The sequence below is a fragment of the Conger conger genome, chromosome 8 (genome assembly GCF_963514075.1).
Source record: "Conger conger chromosome 8, fConCon1.1, whole genome shotgun sequence".
NCBI lineage: Eukaryota > Metazoa > Chordata > Actinopteri > Anguilliformes > Congridae > Conger > Conger conger.
In genome coordinates this window covers 8564673-8585301 of record NC_083767.1, presented here as the reverse complement: position 1 = coordinate 8585301, position 20629 = coordinate 8564673, and the positions used below count along the sequence as shown (strand labels likewise).

The window sequence follows — 20629 nt, the reverse complement described above, 5'->3', positions numbered from 1 at the left end:
AGACAAGAGGGATAGGGAAATCTGAAAGGGGGTCGGTACAGTTTGAAAAGGTGTGTTTTAGTCTGCGTCGAAATCGCTCCTCCACTCTGACACTCAGCACAGGAGCCCCACAGGGTTGCGTGCTGAGCCCGTTCCTCTACTCCCTGTACACCCATGACTGTGCTTCATCTCACAACACCAACAACAGACGACACAACAGTGTTGGGGCTGATCACCAAAGGCGATGAGTCTGCCTACAGAGAGGAGGTACAGAGGCTGACAGAGTGGTGCACAGAAAATAATCTGACACTTAACATCAAAAAAACAAAAGAACTAATAATGGATTTCAGGAAGAAGCAGGATGTACATTTACCACTGCACATCAACGGGGAGGAAGTGGAGAGAGTGTCCAGCTACAAATTTCTGGGCACACACATTTCAGAGGACCTCTCATGGAAGACAAACACCACGGTGCAGCAGACAGGAAGTCCCTACAAAGAGTCTTTAAGACTGGACAGAACATCATTAACCAACAGCTACCTGCCCTGGACGACATCTTCGACAACCTCCCGTTGCCTGAAAAAGACACACAACATCCTGAAGGACTCATTCCACCCCGCCCATCACATGTTTGAACTGTTGCCCTCCGGAAGACGCTACAGGTCCATTAAAACACGCACCACCAGATTTATAAACAGTTTCTATCCCAAGGCCATTTCCATACTGAACTCCAAACTGTAAACCATGTGCAATATGGACTAATTCCTTTTTAACTGCATGCATGCACTTTATTCTCATTGATGAGAAATTGACTTTTAATCCTGTTTAACTGCATACGTTGGTACTGAGCGCATGGTATAAATGTGGTGTGTAGAATGAGTGGAAGTGAATGAATGGAAGTACTTTTTCTTTTAAATCTTTTATACTTATTGATGAGTTCGGTTCTAGAGTGCACCTGATTTTCGTTGTATGTCTGTACAATGACAATAAAGAATCTTGAATCTTGAATCTTGAATTAAGATAGCATGTCTGGCTTTCCTTGTAGGAGCAATCATGAATACAAATATATATTGTCTTGTTGTATTGAGTCAATACAAAACAAATCTGTACATTCTAACTGCTGTACTTACAATAAAATAAAAGCAGAGAGTGTGCTCTTTAACCACATGTGAATTGAGTGATTGATTGATTTAAATTTGAAGCTTATTGCATGCCGAACCGTAAGGTCACATTCAGAAGGCACAGATTCTTAACATTTGCTCAAATCGCCCCCTATCTGCAGCCCTGCCAATACTAAAAAAACTAACAAAAGTACAATAAAAAAAAATTGAAATGGACATTCTCAAATGACTTTCAGCTTGTGGAACATCATTTTGAAAGAATCGGATATCAGTCTTAAACTTTCCTCTGATATGCTTAGCTTGGTTAGGAGCGCAGGGGTAGAATGAGAATAAGAAAAGTCAGTGTTCTAATACTCTATTGCTTTTCCATTGCCAGTGGTGATTGTCACATTATCATCACGTATTTGTGATCTCACATCTTAAAGGGTTAATCCTGGGTGACTTCAACCTCAACTCAGAGTCCACCCAGTCTACCTTTCTCTCCCTCCTCTCTTCTTTTGACCTTACCCTCACTCTTTCCCCTCCCACCCACAAAGCAGGCAACCTTCTTGACCTCATCTTCACAAGGAGCTGCACAACAACCAACCTCTCTGTAACACCACTCCATATATCTGACCACTCCTTCATCTCTTTCTCTCTTCCACTCTCCTCTAACACCCATCCATCTCTCCCACCATCCACTGTCACCTGTCGACGGAACCTACGCCACCTGTCTTCCTCCACCCTCTCATCTACAATCCTCTCCTCCCTACCATCTGCGGAGTCTTTCTCTCGACTGTCTACCGATGATGCGGCTACAACTCTCATGTCTTCCCTCTCATCTTCCTTTGACTCTCTGTGTCCCCTCACCACCAAACTAGCTCGGGCCTCCCCCCCCAGTCCCTGGCTTTCTGATGCTCTACGAGCTGTCCGAACCGAACTGCGGGCGGCGGAGAGAAAATGGAAAAGGTCCTGTCTCCCCAGTGATATGACTTCCTTCCATGCCCTCTTATCATCTTTCCATTCCTCTGTCTCTCTAGCTAAATCTTCCTTCTTTCACTCGAAAATTAACGCGGCCGCCTCTAATCCCCGCAAACTGTTTTCAACTTTCTCCTCTCTTCTGGCCCTCCCTCCCCCCCCACCCCCCTCATCACTCACACCTGATGACTTTGTCTCCTTCTTTGAAAAGAAGGTCGATGCTATTCGCAATTCCTTCTCCCAACCCTCCACCCCTGCTGACCCTCCTACCCTCCCCAACTCCCTAACCTCCTTTTCTCCCCTCTCTGACGCCGACACGCTGAAACTCCTTACTTCCCACCGCCCAACCACCTGTCCTCTTGACCCCATCCCCTCTCCCCTCCTACAATCTATATCTGAGGACATTCTCCCTTTTCTCTCCTCTCTAATCAACACCTCCCTCTCTTCCGGCACCATGCCCTCTTCCCTGAAGAGGGCCAGAGTCACTCCCCTCCTCAAAAAACCTACTCTCGATCCCTCTGCCCTGAACAACTACCGGCCTGTCTCTCTTCTTCCCTTTCTTGCTAAAACCCTGGAACGGGCGGTCTGCTCCCAACTGTCCACTTATCTTCTCCACAACAATCTCCATGACCCCAACCAGTCTGGCTTCAAGAGTGGCCACTCCACTGAAACCGCCCTGCTCGCGGTCACTGAGGCACTCCACTCTGCTAAAGCAAAATCCCTCTCCTCTGTCCTCATCTTCCTCGACCTGTCGGCCGCCTTCGATACAGTCAACCATGAGATTCTGCTCTCATCGCTGTCTGGGATGGGTGTCACAGGTTCTGCACTCGCTTGGTTTTCCTCCTACCTCTCTGGTCGCTCCTACCAGGTGACTTGGAGGGGCGCACTCTCCGACCCTCAACCCCTACGAACTGGAGTCCCGCAGGGCTCGGTTCTTGGGCCTCTCCTCTTCTCGCTATACACCATGTCTCTTGGTTCTGTTATCTCTTCCCACGGCTTCTCTTATCACTCCTACGCTGATGACACCCAACTCTTCATTTCCTTCCCCCCTGACACCCAAATCACCACACAGATCTCTGCCTGCTTGGCTGATATCTCTGCATGGATGACTTCCCATCACCTGAAGCTCAACCTTGCCAAAACTGAGCTTCTCTACATCCCTGCTAAGTCCTCTCCGTCAATCGACCTCTCACTGACTGTGGAGGACTTTGTAGTTTCCTCCTCCCGTACGGCAAAGAATCTTGGGGTGACTCTTGATAACTGCCTCTCCCTGGCTCCACAAGTATCCTCCACTGCCAGAACCTGCAGGTTCTTTCTGTTTAATATACGCCGCATCCGTCATCTCCTGACGGAGAAAGCCACCCAGCTCCTAGTCCAGGCGCTCGTCATTTCCCGCCTGGATTACTGCAACTCCCTCCTAGCCGGTCTCCCAGCGTGCGCCATCAAGCCCCTCCAGCTGGTCCAGAATGCTGCAGCCCGCTTGATCACCAGTCAGCCCAGGTCGGCTCATGTCACCCCGCTTCTCATTGGCCTCCACTGGCTTCCTATTGCCGCACGCATCCGATTCAAGGCCCTAGTGTTGGCATTTCAGGCTGCTAAGGGGACTGCCCCACATTACATACAATCCCTGATCACTCCCTACTCCCCAGCTAGACCACTCCGGTCTGCCAGCTCTGGTCGCCTTACGATTCCCTCTCTACGGGCACCTGGCGGTCGAGCTGCACGTTCACGCCTGTTTTCCGTTCTGGTTCCTCAGTGGTGGAATGACTTGCCTACCACTGTCAGGACAGCAGAATCCCTCCCCCTATTTCGACGCAGACTCAAAACACACCTCTTCAAACTCTACCTTAGTCCTCCCTCCTGATTTACCCCGCCCCCCCCTTCTGATACCCCTATCCCTGTCTAACCCCCCCCCAAAAAAAAACAAAAAAAAAACCAAAAAAATTGCACTTATGATGACGACTATATGTTTAGAACAGCAGTCCAGGTGTATTTTTCTAGTTCTGGATGTGATGCTTTGACTTGTGGTAGAACCTATGCACTTGTAAGTCGCTTTGGATTAAAAGCGTCTGCCAAATGACTAAAATGTAAAAATGTAAAAAAAATGTAAATTAAAGGCATTAATGAAATCCATGACCGGGGGGGGGGCAGCAGCACAGATGGTGCAGTGGGTAGCACTGCCGCCTTACAGCAAGGAGGTCCTGGGTTTGAATCCCGGTCGGCCGGGGCCTCTCTGTGCGGGCTTGCATGTTCTCCCCGTGTCTGCGTGGGTTTCCTCCGGGTACTCCAGTCCTACAGTCCAAAGACATGCAGGTTAGGCTGATTGGAGAGTCTATTGCCCGTAGGTATGTGTGTGTGCCCTGCGATGGACTGGCGACCTGTCCAGGGTGTATTCCTGCCTTTCGCCCAATGTATGCTAGGCTCCAGCCCCCCTGCGACCTTGTTCAGGATAAGCGGGTTCAGATAATGGATGGATGGATGGATGACCAAGTGGTCCACCTGCCCCTCCCACCCATTCACTCAGTCCCCTCTCTGACTCCATATCTCCTGCTTTAACCTTGGAATGCTGGCACAATGTAGAAAATGTCGACACAGAAAAAAAATAATCAACATTAAAAGTAATCATCACAATTCATAAAAGTAGGTACAGGCCAAGAGAGGGTTTTTATTTTTTTATTTTTTTTTAAACCCAACTTTCTTTTGGCCCCTTAAATCTTCCTGTTGAGTGTTTGTAATTCTGATTTACTAGATAGGTATGGTACGGTTCTTATTGACTGCATAACATGTTTTCTGGCTAATTATGTCATCTGTGGAATAAATACATGAAAAAGTATATGAAGTGGATAACAAAGACTGGGTTAAGTGCAATGACTTTAGGGAAAATATGTGGTTGTGAGATTATTCTCAAATATTGCGGAGTCATATCACAGTTTAGAAAATCTATCTGGAACCCTCATTTCCACAAACACACAAAAACAAGAACATGATCTAATTCCATATTTTATATTGTATGAACACTTGGGGAAGATGCAAAGGCCCGGACAGAACTGGGGTAGATGCAGCCAATTACGCAGTTGTATTGTTTATTATGATGATCCCCAAGAGCTGATGCAGTAGCAATCACCTAGTCTTCCTGGGGTCCATAATAATTGTGACGGCCTGTTATAAGTAACACCCAGGGGTTTTTTTCATCTGAATGCTGCCTCGTTTGAACTAGAGTACAGCGGTCGATAGGAGAGTACATTAAGTAATAGAATGAATTAAATTAATTACAATATTCTTCAGTGTTGTGTGGTCAGTATAGTGGCCATGTTATGAAAAAGAAACAAAAGTACAATAAAAAAAAAAAAAGACCCACAATGTTAACATTAGTAACATTCAACCCCGACTGCATCAAACGGGTACTTTTCCTAAAAAATATTATAGGCTACATCACGTTACTCACGTGTAGCCATGCTTCAGATCAGGTACAGATGAAGACTGGCGCAGGTGTCAAACAAAACTCTCGTTCTCGGGAAAAATTCAACTTCGTACGGAAATTCTCAAATGACTTTAAGCTTGTAGGACATAATTTTGAAAGAATCGGATATCCGTCTTATACTCTCCTCTGATCCATTTCATTTCTGTTTCGGTTTTGGCCCCCAAATAGAGTACAGCACCCCCAAATATTTATCATTCGATGTCTGTTCTTCAAACATGGACATTAAGTAGAGAATTGGTCGTCGACAAAAAGTGAGTAACTTTATGGTTTCTTATCCAGGTACCCTACTATGGCAGCATGAGTCCAGATAGCTAGTTTAATCGTTTACACGCAGTGGCGTCTCATAGATCAGAATTGGTGGGGAAACAAAGGTTTCAATGGTGGGGCTAATCAATTAACCCCTGAGTAGCCAAACCAACACTTATCAAAAAAGATGCATCACTCTGTTATATACCGCGTTAGCATTGCAGATCATTGCAGAGTGCGGGCAAAGGAGGGAGAAAGAAGCCTACGTGTGTCCGCAAATAATGTTGATAAAATGTGCACGATTTCGTAATGCAAATATAATGAAATGCATAAGGCATAGGCTACTAAATAATAATACCTAATTGGGGAGAGCTGGCTATATCTGACGGTACTGAGTATTCTGTGAATGAATCGTTTTATTAATAGCATACTCAAGGAAAGTCAGGGGAAGTCTCTGCCACTGCTTAGTGATTAAAACAGTTTTTTGTAAATTGTATTCATCATTCAACACGATGTGATGAAGCCGCGTGTTAACTCCCGATTGATTAGTCAGATCATCGACACGTTTGTTAATCAAGGGAAAAAAATAGAATTCTGAGCGCAGGAGACGCCATTGCTTACACGTTTCCTAGTGTACGTTTTCTGCTTTCCAGACTTCACTGTTGTCGACCACGTGTCCTTTTTAAAAAATGCATCGGTTAGAATGATAATTCTTCAATCGTGGTGATGGTACGATTAATGTTGTAAAACTGGTAATTTGTCGTTTTTCTTTTTCAAATTAATATATTTGTATATGATAGTGATGTAATTGCAGAGAATATAAGATTCTACACTCTTTTATATGAAACCATTTTACCAGCACTTGTTGCTGCATTTCATGTGTGGAATCTAAACTCTGCTATCTAAATAATAAATGATTTAAATTAAATTAGTCAATTGAACTGTTCCACAAAACAGGATTAGGAAATCAGGAGGATTGCTACAAGACGGAGGCCAACAGCAGCTTGGTTAGGAGCGCAGGGGTAGAATGAAAGTAAGAAAAGTCAGTGTTCTAATACTCTATTGCTTTTCCATTGCCAGTGGTGATTGTCACATTATCATCACGTATTTGTGATCTCACATCTTAAAGGGTTAATCACTAAATTAAAGGCATTAATGAAATCCATGACCAGGTAGGGGCGCGGCACGGATGGTGCAGTGCATAGCACTGCCGCCTCACAGCTAGGAGGTCCTGGGTTCTCTGTGCGGTGCCTGCATGTTCTCCCCGTGTCAGCGTGGGTTTCCTCCCACAGTCCAAAGACTTGCAGGTTAGGCTGATTGGAGAGTCTAAATTGCCGGTAGGTATGAGTGTGTGAGTGAATGGTGTGTGTGCCCTGCGATGGACTGGCGACCTGTCCAGGGTGTATTCCTGCCTTTCGCCCAATGTATGCTGGGATAGGCTCCAGCCCCCCAGCCCCCCTGCGACCCTGTTCAGATAATGGATGGATGGATGACCAAGTGGTCCACTTGCCCCTCCCACCCATTCATTCAGTCCCCTCTGTGAGTCCATGTGTCCTGCTTTAAACTCGGAATGCTGGCACAATGTAGAAAATGTCGACACAGAAAAAAAATAATCAACATTAAAAGTAATCAACACAATTCATAAAAGTAGGTACAGGCCAAGAGAGGGTTTATTTTATTTATTTTATTTTTTTTAAACCCAACTTTCTTTTGGCCCCTTAAATCTTCCTGTTGAGTGTTTGTAATTCTGATTTACTAGATAGGTATGGTACGGTTCTTATTGACTGCATAACATGTTTTCTGGCTAATTATGTCATCTGTGGAATAAATACATTAAAAAGTATATGAATTGGATAACAAAGACTGGGCCAAGTGCAATGACTTTAGGGAAAATATGTGGTTGTGAGATTATTCTCAAATATTGCGGAGTCATATCACAGTTTAGAAAATCTATCTGGAACCCTCACCTCCACAAACACACAAAAACAAGAACATGATCTAATTCCATATTTTATATTGTATGAACACTTGGGGAAGATGCAAAGGCCCGGACAGAACTGGGGTAGATGCAGCCAATTACGCAGTTGTATTGTTTATTATGATGATCCCCAAGAGCTGATGCAGTAGCAATCACCTAGTCTTCCTGGGGTCCATAATAATTGTGACGGCCTGTTATAAGTAACACCCAGGGTTTTTTTTTTTTATCTGAATGCTGTCTCGTTTGAACTAGAGTACAGCGGTCGATAGGAGAATACATTAAGTAATAGAATTAATTAAATGAATTACAATATTCTTCAGTGTTGTGTGGTCAGTACAGTAGTGGCCATGTTATGAAAAAGAAACAAAAGTACAATAAAATAAAAAAAAGACCCACAATGTTAACATTAGTAACATTCAACCCCGACAGCATCAAACGGGTACTTTTCCTAAAACATACAATGTTGTAAAACCGGTAATTTGTCGTTTTTATTTTTCAAATTAATATATGTGTATATAAAAGTGATGTAATTGTCGAGAATATAAGATTCTACACTCATTTCTATGAAACCTTTTTGCCAGCACTTGCTGCTGCATTTCATGTGGCCAAAGCATGCATTGTTTTACACTGTCAGTTCACGACCAGCTTATTATCATACATGATTACTGCAATAATTTCATCATTAGCACTTCAATTTGGCAATTAATGATCCTATAGACTCATTCGACGAGTACCGCATTTGCATAGCAGCACAGCCATTATATTTCTTTCAGTTGTACGACCAGTCACTGGTAGTGAAAGTGCATTTGTTGTAAACAGCTGACCGTTTCAGCTTCAGAAGAACGGGTTGTCATTGTGGTATATCTTACAATCCTATAGAGGTCGCTACGTTATGTTAATGAGCTGGGTAATACTACTGTAAGAGTGGAATGAGAGAACAAGAAGCTAAGTAAAGAACAGTTCAACACCACCTGTGCTTCGTGCTTATACTTTCACTATACAATACAACATATTGGCGACGAGGATGGCTTTACTCAGCCTTACTCCTCCTCCACCATTCCTACAAACACCTGGTGAACCTACGATTACTTTTGACGCCTGGGTGAGAAGTTTTAATACGTACTTGACGGCGCTGTCTGACAAAGAGTTGGCGGACAAAAGAAAACGCGTCTTACTAGTCCATTGCATTGGTGTGGAAGCACAAAGAATTTTCTTTACTCTTGCAACGGGGACCACATACGACGAGGCATGCAGAGCATTGAAGTCGTTTTTCGTCCCTAAAGTAAACGTTGTGTCCGAAAGGAACAAGTTTCGTCTACGTCGCCAAAACGTTGGTGAGTCCATTTTGCATTACGTTGCTGCCCTACGTGAGCTCGCGTCGACATGTGAGTTTGGAACTGTTGCAGATGACATGATACGAGACCAGTTAGAAGACAAACAGTTCTAGGATACGCGAACACTTGCTTTTAGAAAGTGAACTAACATTACAAAAAGCTATAACGCTGGCGAGCCACATTGAGACTGTGCTGGCTGATGCGCAAGCGATGGCAAAGAAAGGTGATGCAGTGGTTTGAGCCGTGCAGGGCACTACTTTTCGTGGAGAAGACGCAAGCCCTCGCACTTTCAGCGCGAAGAGTCACGTTCAGCGCCCAAGCCGACCGAGTCTTCAAATCCCTCCGCGGGTAAGAAGTGCTACCGCGGTGGTTCATCCAGTCATCTTGCAAACAGTCCTACATGCCCTGCAAAGTCTGTTGCATGCAACAAAAATGGACATTTTTCCAAAGTTTGCAGAAGCATGCCTGCCTCCATGGTGAAGCAAGTTTCTGTTGTGACAGTTTTAAGCATTGCCGATGGGACAGATATGCAGACAAATAAACTGTGGTGCAGTGTGTCACTTCAAGCCTCAGCTGGCACTACTGTAAAGGCAAAATTACTTATCGATACAGGATCTGCTGTTTCAATTATACCTCAGTGCTTCTTCGAGAAAAATTTCAAAGACATTACGTTAACAAACCCTACTGTGCGCCTTATGACATACACAAAAACACCGATACCTGTACTGGGCTGTCTTAATGTGAATGTGACTTGCAATTCTAAATCTGCCTATGCTACCTTCTACGTCGTGCCAGTGGGAACATCAATTTTAGGCATGGACCTTGTTACTGCCTTGCACATCGACATTACAAATGACTGCATTTGCAGTTCCACTCCACCGTTGATACCTGTGCAACATACAGCTGCTGTTTCTGAACCTGGAGAGGTCAAGAACTTTGTACACAGAGTCAAGATCCTGTCCAGCAAAAGCTATGCCGGTTGCCATTTTCCGTCCGTGATGACGTCTCTGCAGAGCTGCTGCGTTTGGAAAAGGAAGGCATTATCGAGAACTGATGCATCACCCTGGGTATCACCGATACTAGCTATCAGGAAGAAAAGTTGACAGCTGAGGCTATGTGTCGATCTGAGAGAGCCGAATAAAGCGGTTGCCTGCGCCTGCGTTTGGGCAACTGAACGCTGGCGTACTTACCTGTGGGGTAACCATTTCACACTTCGTACAGACCACAGCCCTCTGACAACGCTGCTCACCACTAAAGGCCTTGGCAGAGCAGGTATGAGAATTGCCCGGTGGTCTGCAAAACTCTTAACATTCAATTACACCATTGAGTACAAACGAGGCTGTGACAATGTGATAGCTGACTGTCTCTCACATCTGCCACTGCCACACACTGAACCTCAGGTTGAACCTGACATGGAGATTGTGGCATTAGTGTCGGATGATTTTGCTGCTGTTACAATTGAAGAGCTGACTGCTGCATGTAAGGACTGTCCACTCCTACAACAAGTGAGAACGTACATCAGGACAGGTTGGCCACGTACAGTGAAAGGCAGTGATCCAGCTCTCATACCATACTTCACAGTTCAGACTGAACTTTCTGAACATGAGGAATTTGTCATCCGCGGCACACATCGTGTTGTGGTTCCAAGGGATGTTCAATCCAAGCTGATTCAAATTGCCCATGATACACATCAGGGAATTGTACGTACAAAACAGAGGCTTAGGGAGCTCTACTGGTGGCCAGGTATGGACACAGCTGTACAACTTGCCATCAAGTCCTGTGCCACATGCACTCAACACGACAAGACTGCCGTCGTCAGAGCTGCTCCTCTGACTCCTGTCAGTCTTCCCAACGCAGCATGGGAAAAGCTTGCAATTGACATTGTAGGTCCTTACCTCCGTGCCCCTCTTGACTGCCGTTATGCCATTACCCTTACTATTACAGCAAGTGGCCAGAGGTGGCGTTCACCTCTGAGGTGACCTCTGCTACAGTCATTCAGTTTCTGTCTACCGTCTTCAGCCGTGAGGGGAACCCGCTGAAGCTGGTGACGGACAATGGCTCAGCTTTCGTTTCGGCTGAATTCGAAGCACTCCTTGCCAGTCGAGACATTAAACACTGTCGCAGTTCAGTCTACTACCCACAATGCAATGGGGAAGTAGAAAGGTGGAACAGAGTGCTCAAAGACTGCCTTCAGACAGCAGACATTGAGGGCAGACCGTGGAAGCAGTTTGCCACTGATTTTTTGTTTTCCTATTGTACTACTCCTCATGCAATCACAGAAGTTTCACCTGCTGAACTGCTGCATGGTCGTTCTCTGAACACCAAACTGAACATCAGGGGCCTACCTACACGTCCTACACAGCGAGACCATGCAGCACTGAGAGACACTGTTCGCAAGAAACAAATCAAATCACAAACCTACACCGACAAACGTCGCAGTGCACAGATTCCAACATTACTGGCTTTGTGCGCATTAAAAAACCAGTCATGGTCAGGAAAGGTGCGCACAAGTTTACAAAACCACTCCAGATCATTGGACAGCGGGGTCCTGCAACCTTTCTCCTCTCTGATGGCAAAGTCTGGAATGCCAGTCATCTTGCCCCTGCCAATCCAGGCACCCCACCTGTGTCTTCCACTCCACATCATTCAGAGGAGACACATGAGCTGTTGCATTATCTGGTGCTGCTTTGCCACCACGCAGGAATGTTCGTGCCCCAGATTGGCACAAGGACTATGTAACATAGACATGCTTCCAATAAGGAGAGATGTGTACAACTAAATAAAAAAAAAAAGGGACATGCAGTTTATTGAACATGTTGTGATTGTTCTGCCTTCGCGAAGTCCTTCAGTTTTCAAGGGACTGTATTGACGTAATGTTCTTTACAAAGAGGAATATGTGGTATATCTTACAATCCTATAGAGGTCGCTACATTATGTTAATGAGCTGGGTAATACTACTGTAAGAGTGGAATGAGAGAAGAAGAAGCTAAGTAAAGAACAGTTCAACACTACGTGTGCTTCGTGCTTATACTTTCACGATAAAATACAACAGTCATTCAGCAATTTTTGTAAAGGTTTACTACGACTGACCTTTTGGGTGCCTACCGCCGATTATTTCTGAAGCCACTGTATACCCCTGTAGGCCTATTAAGAGCATTTTAATTTGAAGAATTTAAACTGTGCCAACAAAAATATTTTATGTGTGCTGTATATATATATTTTTCTATACTGAAATTGCTTGAATTCTATAGCATTATTGTTTTTCAAAGAATAAAAATAAATCAAATGGTGTCTTTAATTGCAGTAAATTAATTTTAAGACTTGTATGAAATTATATATTTCTAATGAGACCAGGAAAGCAGCCCATTAAATGCAGTATCGTTTCAGTAGATGCTTATTGTTTGTGGTTTGACATTCATATTTACATCTTTGCCAATTATTTTCCGAAATTTTTCACACATGGTGCTTTTGATCTAGTCAAACAGCAGTGGACTTCAAAAGCCTTACATATTTAACACAAATGTTAAAAAATAATTTACAGCATTCCAAACGCACAACGTTTACTGTAAATTAAATGAATGCGTCACAGCCTTTTGCACACTTAGAATACGTGATTCTCTCATACTCTGGTACATCTGCATTTTCTCAATAATTATGCATCTGTCCTCCACAGAATCCTTTTCAGTATTGGTTCCCCGTGATCCGATCTCGGTCTGGGCGGGAAGCTCGGTCACCCTGCCCTACTGGGTCATCCCAGCCCACATTGCCGAGTCTCTGAGGCTGGAGAATGTGTCAGTAGAAGACGAGGGGGAGTGTCAGTGCCATGCCTGCAGTGACTATGATCGGGCGGGAGTTTTTCTCAATGTGACGGGTGAGTACGGTTCAATGTACCTTTCTCCTCTTTGCCGATAATGTTGTTCATGCTGAAATGTGTAGAAATGTGAGAAAAGCCAAATGCCATCACTCAAATTGCAAAAAGAAGCCCAATTGTCAGTTCAGATTGGTTCACACTGAATAACGCCTTACAAACCAGTGTTCTTGCTGGCTGTTCCCTGCCCTCAATGCTGAGTCAATGCAGGTCCACTGGTTCCAACGGATTCAATTCAATGAAATAAATAATTTTTCAGTTAACCATGACCATCCAGCAATATTTTCCTTTACAAAGCCCAGCCTTATTCATAATGGTCCTCTAGTTTGGGGACTAATCCAGTCTCTCACTCTCACTCTCACTCTCACTCTCACTCTATAGTGCTTTTACCAAATGCTCCATCCACATCCACAAGTCGAGGTGAGTTGTTGCACACTTGGTCAACAACCAATGAATACTCTGCACTGGAACGATGTCTATCTGTATCAGATGGCTGTCCGTTTCTCCAGTTCTTTATAAAATTTGCACGGAGATAAATTAAACCTAGCAAATAGTGTTTTTATGTTTTCTTTCTTTAAAGGCATACTTTTTACCTTGAAAATGTTATTAAAAAAACCATGCTCAGTCATTGCTATGATACATTATGGTGACCTGTATCTGTTCTCTTCTGCCCAATAACTTGCTTGTCTTACTGTATTTGTTTGGAACCTTTCTGAATTAAATGAATTACAATATTCTTCAGTGTTGTGTTGTAAGTACAGTAGTGGCCATGTTATGAAATGAAATGCATTTTTGTACGACCAGTCACTGGTAGTGAAAGTGCATTTGTTGTAAACTGAGCTGACCGTTTCAGCTTCAGAAGAACGGGTTGTCATTCAGCAATTTTTGTAAAGGTTTACTACGAGTGACCTTTTGGGTGCCTACCCCCCCCACCCCATACATTCAAGGTACCCGATTATTTCTGAAGCCACTGTATACCCCTGTAGGCCTATTAAGAGCATTTTAATTTGAAGCATTTTAAACTGTGCCAACAAAAATATTTTATGTGTGCTGTATATATATATTTTTCTATACTGAAATTGCTTGAGTTTCCTAGAATAAGCCCTTTCTTGTTTTTTAGGGATGTCGCCGATCTGGTTCCTGGTTGTTTTGATTCTTCTGCCTGCTGCTGCTGCTGCTGCTGCTGCTGCTGCTGATGGTGAGTGTGCTCTGTTTGGGTTAAATATTTGGTTTGGGAGATGCATGACATGGTTAATTAGAATTCTATAGCATTATTATTTTTCAAAGAATAAAAATAAATCAAATGGTGTCTTTAATTGCAGTAAATTAATTTTAAGACTTGTAAAAAATTATATATTTCTAATGAGACCAGGAAAGCAGCCCATTAAATGCAGTATCGTTTCAGTAGATGCTTATTGTTTGTGGTTTTTGACATTTATATTTACATCTTTGCCAATTATTTTCCCTAAATTTTTCATACATGGTGCTTTTGATCTAGTCAAACAGCAGTGGACTTCAAAAGCCTTACATATTTAACACGGATGTTAAAAAACATTTACAGCATTCCAAACGCACAATGTTTACTGTAAATTAAATAAATGCGTCACAGCCTTTTGCACACTTAGAATACGTGATTCTCTCATACTCTGGTACATCTGCATTTTCTCAATAATTATGCATCTGTCCTCCACAGAATCCTTTTCAGGATTGGATCCTCGTGATCCGATCTCGGTCCGGACGGGAAGCTCGGTCACCCTGCCCTGCTGGGTCCTCCCTCCCCACAATGCCGAGTCCATGCAGGTTCACTGGTTCCAACGGACTCCATCCTACCAAATATCAGTGCTTCTCTATCGGGAACGTCAGGTGCAGGGGAGCTTCCAGGCCCCGCAGTTCAGCGGGCGGGCATTTCTGCAGCCCGGGGGGCTAAAGAGGGGAGATGTATCTCTGAGGCTGGAGAATGTGTCGGTAGCAGACGGGGGGAAGTTTCAGTGCTATGTCAGCAGTGACCGGCACTATAATTTGACGGAAGTTTTTCTCAATGTGACGGGTGAGTACAGTTCTGTGTAGCTTTCTCCTCTTTACCGATAATGTTGTTCATGCTGAAATGTGTAGAAATGTGAGAAAAGTCTAATGCCATCACTCAAGATTGCAAAAAGAAGCCCAATTAGCTGTACTATCAGTTCAGATTGGTTCACACTGAATAACGCATTATAAACCAGTGCTTGCAGTAATAAATACATCTGAAATAATATAGCAGCTGTTTCTGCTTCTTTTTGACCACTGTGACTTCCAGCAATATTTTCCTTGACCAACCCAGCCTTCTCTCTCTCTCTCTCTCTCTCTCTCTCTCTCTCCTCTCTCTCTCTCTCTCTCTCTCTCTCTAGTGACTTTACCAAGCACATCAAGTTCAAGTCCAGGTGAGTGGCAGAGCGACGTACAACAAAGTCATAATACCGCAAATGTATGAACAGGCTGCTTACCTAGCTAAACTAAACGTCCTGATACACAAGTAAATATCACAGAAAGAGAACAATTAAGGTTTACAGGAAGGTAGGGAGCTTGGTGCAAGACACCTAACCCCCAAATGCTCCTGACGAGCTGGTCGGTGCCTTGCATGGCAGCCAATCGCAATCGGTGTGTGAGTGTGTGTATGAATGGGCAGCGCTCAATTGTACAGCGCTTTGGATAAAGGCGCTATATAAATGCCAACCACCGTGGAGCCAGAACAGATAGTAGTCGTGAGCGGGACCTGTCAGTTTCTCCAGTTCTTTATTTATAAAATTTGCGTGGCGATAAATCAAATTAAACATCTTTAAAGGCATACTATGTAAGATTTTCACCTTGAAAATGTTACAAAACAACCATGCTCTGCCATTGCTATGATACATTATGGTGACCTGTGCCCAATTCTGCATAGTATGCCTTTACTCTGATAATGGGATTGTAAAGTTGGTAATCTAGGTATTGCATGTCATTTTAATACTGTTTAATGTGGCTGTTGCTCTTGCTCCTGTCTCACCTTCCCTCTTTCTTTCTCTGTCTCTCACACAGGTGATAATCAGTCAAGACAGAAGTGCACAGTCTTGTTTGTATTGGTGGTATCCTTACTGCTTGCCATCTTCATCTGAACTGTTCTGCTCATAACAAAAAATAAACATTTTAACATGTTCCCCCAACCCCATGCACGGTCACCACCTGGGTTGGGGACAACTGCTGGATGCCAGGTTGATTACCTAAGGTACAATAGGTAAGCCCAGGTGATGTTCAGAACTCAAACCCATTTCAAAATGTGGGCCTGTAATGTTGTGTGCCAGTCGATGGTTTAGTGGCCTGTCAAATGTACTCATAGATCTCTGCTGACTGGAGACCTCCAAGATATGTGAAATTATATTTTTGTATAAAGCTCATACTGTTAGGTATTCACTGAGTATTATTTCCACTGGTTGTATGCACTTAAGAAAAAGACCACTAGAGCCCCCCCATGTATTTTTGGGGCCCCAAGGAAATGGTGGAAGGAACTTGTATTTTTGGGGGCCGAAGGAAATGGTGGAAGGAGCATGTATTTTTAGAACCACACTGATTCCACAATACCCAGGCCAATTGGTGCCAAACCAATCAGAATTGACCTATCCTGATCACGTCTTAGAAAGTCATTGTGGCGCAGTGAAAAGAGACACCTGTTGGGAGGAAATAAGCCTGTTCAGAAACTGTATAAAAGCCTATCTGTAACTGAACGATGTTGGGTCACTCTGCAGAGACACCACAGGTTTATGATCGCTGTTAGAGAATACATTTTGATATTCTGGAAGATTCTGCCTCATCCTTTTTATTGAAAAATCTTTAAAGAAATTCTGCACAAAGTCTGGGGATCTTTGTTTTAGATTGGGAAAACACAACAACTGCACATGAATCAACATTTTCAGTTTCCACATCAATGCCAGGAGCCTCATCTGTAGTCCCTAACCTGCATGTCTTTGTATTTATTTGTATTTTTGCAGAATTTGTATTGCCAACTGTAGAAAACAGTACTTCAAATAAAACCCGAGTATGCACTTTAACCACATGTGAATTGATTGATTACAAATATAAAATTGTGGAGTACAGAGCCAAATCAAGAAAAAATGTATTTGTCCCAAACATTATTGAGCTCATACATGCATGTATAAACACATGGGATGGCTTTATTTTGTTCTTTTATTTCAGTTTGTGGCTTATTGTATAACAAACCATAACATCACATTTGGAAGGCATTTCTTAATTTTTTTGGAAGGAAGATTCTTAACATTTGCTCAGAAATCCTAAGAAACTATTGTCCAGTATGTGAATTGAGAAATGTAAGCAAAATGTGTTAATTCAGTGATCTTAAATACTTGTTGATCAGAGACAAGCTTGTGTGTCTTTGATTCTGGATAACAGTCTAAGAGAGAGAATGCTAAGAGCACAAGGTCTAGACCTGGAAAAACCCATAATTTATAGGGCAGCAAATGCAGTGAAATCTCTGGCTAAAGAACTGCTCAATGACTAGCCATGCCAGCTTGTTGATATGGTGAAGAAATGAGCACAAATAAGCTGTATCCTAGAAGAATTCCTTAGTGAAAAATGGGGGGATGGGGACAAGAGGACAAAACTTTCTTGCAGTAGATGCTATGTACAACATTATCTTAAAAGATGCCCAGTATATGGGAAAACAGTGACAAAAGTGAACCACTATGCTTGTTGCTGTAATAAAAAATATAAGCAAAACCAGGTAGATTAAGTAAATTAACATGAAGTATATGAGTTCTGTGTGGGTGCTGTATCTCAAAGCTCAATGGAGAACACTAGAGCTCCATTGATTTCCCAATTACCAGAAGTGATTATTATATCAGCATTCATTTGTTCAGTTAAGAAAGTTCTAATCACATATGTATGATCCTTATGACAGGGATCATCTCATTTTCTTTTCTCCTGGATAATTAACTGAACAATGTGTGTTACTCATTGGCCGGACTTGTCTTAACACCTGACTCCCAGGTAAAGGGAAGGTGAAAAACTAGCACCATCATTTGATGATCCCTGCCTTAAAGGGTTAATCACTAGATTAAAGGCATCAATGAAATCCATGGCCAAGTGGTCCACCTGCCCCTCCCACCCATTCAATCCATGTGCCTCACTCCCCCCTCCCAACTCTGTGGCTCCGTATGTCCTGCCCCCAATGCTTATAACAAGAATTGGCTCAAAACGCTCCCCATGGTTATGGAGTAAAGGTTTCAAAAGTTTCAAGTCCTGTAAAATCATCCAAAATCAGGCATTGAGAAGATTGACTCCAAAGATCCATCCATCCATCCATCCATCCATCCATTATCTGAACCCGCTTATCCTGAACAGGGTGCTTACATTTCCCAGCTTCCTTTATTTGCAATGCTTTTAGAGTGTGCAGGTATGGCCCACTGGTGAATATTCTTGATTTGGGAATTTGATCGTTTCCACAGAATATTGTCAATTGGAACAATAAAATGCATTTTAATACGTTGAAGGCATTACTATAATTTTATTTTCATTACAGTGCTTCTTCGGAAACATCAGACTTTAGATGGTCACAGAATAAGAGTTGTTTTTTGTAGTAACTTTTCAGTTATTTTCTGTAGCAACATGGGGTTTCTATTACTTACCAATGAATACAAAAATCCATCCATCCATCCATTATCTTAACCTGCTTATCCTGAACAGGGTCGCAGGTGGGCTGGAGCCTATCCCAGCATACATTGGGCGAAAGGCAGGAATACACACTGGACAGGTTGCCAGTCCATCGCAGGGCACACACACCATTCACTCACACACTCATACCTATGGGCATGAGTGTATGAGTGTCTTTGAACTGTGGGAGGAAACCGGAGTACCCGGAGGAAACCCACATGAGCACGGGGAGAACATGCAAACTCCACACAGAGAGGCCCCGGCCGACCGGGATTTTAACCCAGGACCTCCTTGCTGTGAGGTGGCAGTGCTACCCACTACACCATCAGTGCCGCCCTTGAATACAAAAGAAAGTAATTAGTTAAAATTGGAATAAATATCTGTCGTCAACACTATGCATTTCCAAATAGGGTATTTGGTAAGGGTGTAAAAATGCATTGATGTGTCAATCTTAAGGTGGCATTTCATTGATTTGAAATGTTAGAATAAATTATAGTTGATTATACACTGCTCAAAGGGAACACTTAATCATCACAGTGTAACACCAAGTCAGTTAAACTTCAGGGATATCAGTCTGTCCATTTAGGAAGCACAGGTGATTGTGAATCAATTTCACCTGCTTTGGTGCAAATGAAAGTGACAACAGTTACAATGGAGATGCAAAAGCAAGACAACCCCCAAAAAGGTAATGGTTTTGCATGTGGTGGCCAGACAATTGCTCTCTTCCTATCCTTCCTGACTGAAAGTTTTTTGTGTTTTACTAGTGTCCTTGTCACTACTGGTACCATGAGGCGGTACCTGCAGCCCAATCAGGTTGCACAGGTAGTCCAGCTCCTCCAGGATGGCACATCCATACGTGCGGTCACAAGAAGGTTTGCTGTGTCTCCCAGCACAGTCTCAAGAACATGGAGGAGATACTAGGAGACCGGCCATTACACAAGGAGAGCTGGACAGGGCCGTAGAAGGGCATCAACCCAGCAGCAGGACCGATCTCCATGTCATAGCCCATGGTACCCTGACTGCTGTTAGGTACCGGGATGAAATCCTCAGACCGGGTGCAGTGGGCCCTGGGTTCCTCCTGGTACAGGACAGTGACCGGCCTCATGTAGAGTGTGTAGGCAGTTCCTGGATGAGGAAGGCATTGATGCCATTGACTGGTTCCCCTGACCTAAATCAAATTGAGCACCTATGGGACGTTATGTATCGGTGCATCCAACACTGCAAAGTACCGCCACAGACTGTCCAGGAGCTCACTAATGCCCTGATCCAGGTCTGGGAGGAGATCCCCCCCCCGGACACCATCTGCCGACTCATCAGGAGCATGCCCAGACGTTGTCGGGAGTGCGTACAGGCACGTGGGGGCCATACACACTACTGAGTCACAATATGAGTTGCCGTGATAAAATTCACACGAGTTGGATCAGCCTGTGATTTCAATTTTTTAACTTTGATTTTCAGTATGATTTTGAATCCAGCCCTCAATGGGTTGATAATTTTGGTTTCCTTTGACCGTTACGTCATTTTGTTCTCAACAAACTATACAATGTACATCAGTAAAGATTTTCAACTTGAATATATAGTTCATCAAGATCTGATGTCTCTTAAGTGTTCCCTTTATTTGTTTAGAGGTGTAATATGAGAGTAAATAAGTTGTGTTTTAATTGTATACATTCCACTAATACGCATCAACTTCTCCAGTCACATTTGTGTATTTTTAAAAATAGTTTTTTCATGAAAATATATTGAATCATAGGGAAAAAAAATCGAATCGAATCCTGCCGAAATTAGATTTCATGATGTACTGAATCATTTGCTAAGTAATCAAATCGTTACTACGAATTGTACTCCTACTACAAGGTTCTGTATAAATTACAAAAACTCAAACCACAGCGAGCAACTTTTTATTTTAGTATTTAGCAGTTTACATTACACTATACTCCCATGTATCATGTGACATTTTTATAAAAAAATAATAATGAACTGTATGTC

The 20629-nt window shown here is 43.2% G+C and overlaps 1 protein-coding gene and 1 long non-coding RNA gene across 2 annotated transcripts; both read left to right on the top strand.

Moving 5' to 3' along the window:
• Nucleotides 1-53: 53 nt before the first annotated feature.
• Nucleotides 54-1146, top strand: LOC133135944 (uncharacterized). The gene is made up of 2 exons (XR_009709459.1): nucleotides 54-246; nucleotides 330-1146. It is a non-coding gene; the product is annotated as an uncharacterized LOC133135944 (long non-coding RNA).
• A 7548-nt stretch (nucleotides 1147-8694) lies between these two features.
• On the top strand, nucleotides 8695-17022 carry LOC133135738 (uncharacterized). The gene is made up of 6 exons (XM_061252974.1): nucleotides 8695-9096; nucleotides 12770-12967; nucleotides 14085-14162; nucleotides 14658-15011; nucleotides 15349-15381; nucleotides 16016-17022. Exons 1-6 carry the CDS (start codon nucleotides 8787-8789, stop codon nucleotides 16090-16092), a joined length of 1050 nt encoding a protein of 349 aa, XP_061108958.1. The 5' UTR covers nucleotides 8695-8786; the 3' UTR covers nucleotides 16093-17022.
• The last annotated feature ends 3607 nt before the right edge of the window (nucleotides 17023-20629 follow it).

What these genes read in the sequence shown, in the direction of transcription:
- LOC133135738 (XM_061252974.1), top strand. Translation starts at nt 8,787, where the DNA reads ATGGCTTTACTCAGCCTTACTCCTCCTCCACCATTCCTACAAACACCT. An exon ending in AGTTTTTCTCAATGTGACGG is followed by an intron (nt 12,968 to 14,084) that starts GTGAGTACGGTT and finishes CTTGTTTTTTAG; the next exon opens with GGATGTCGCCGATCTGGTTC. An exon ending in AGTTTTTCTCAATGTGACGG is followed by an intron (nt 15,012 to 15,348) that starts GTGAGTACAGTT and finishes CTCTCTCTCTAG; the next exon opens with TGACTTTACCAAGCACATCA.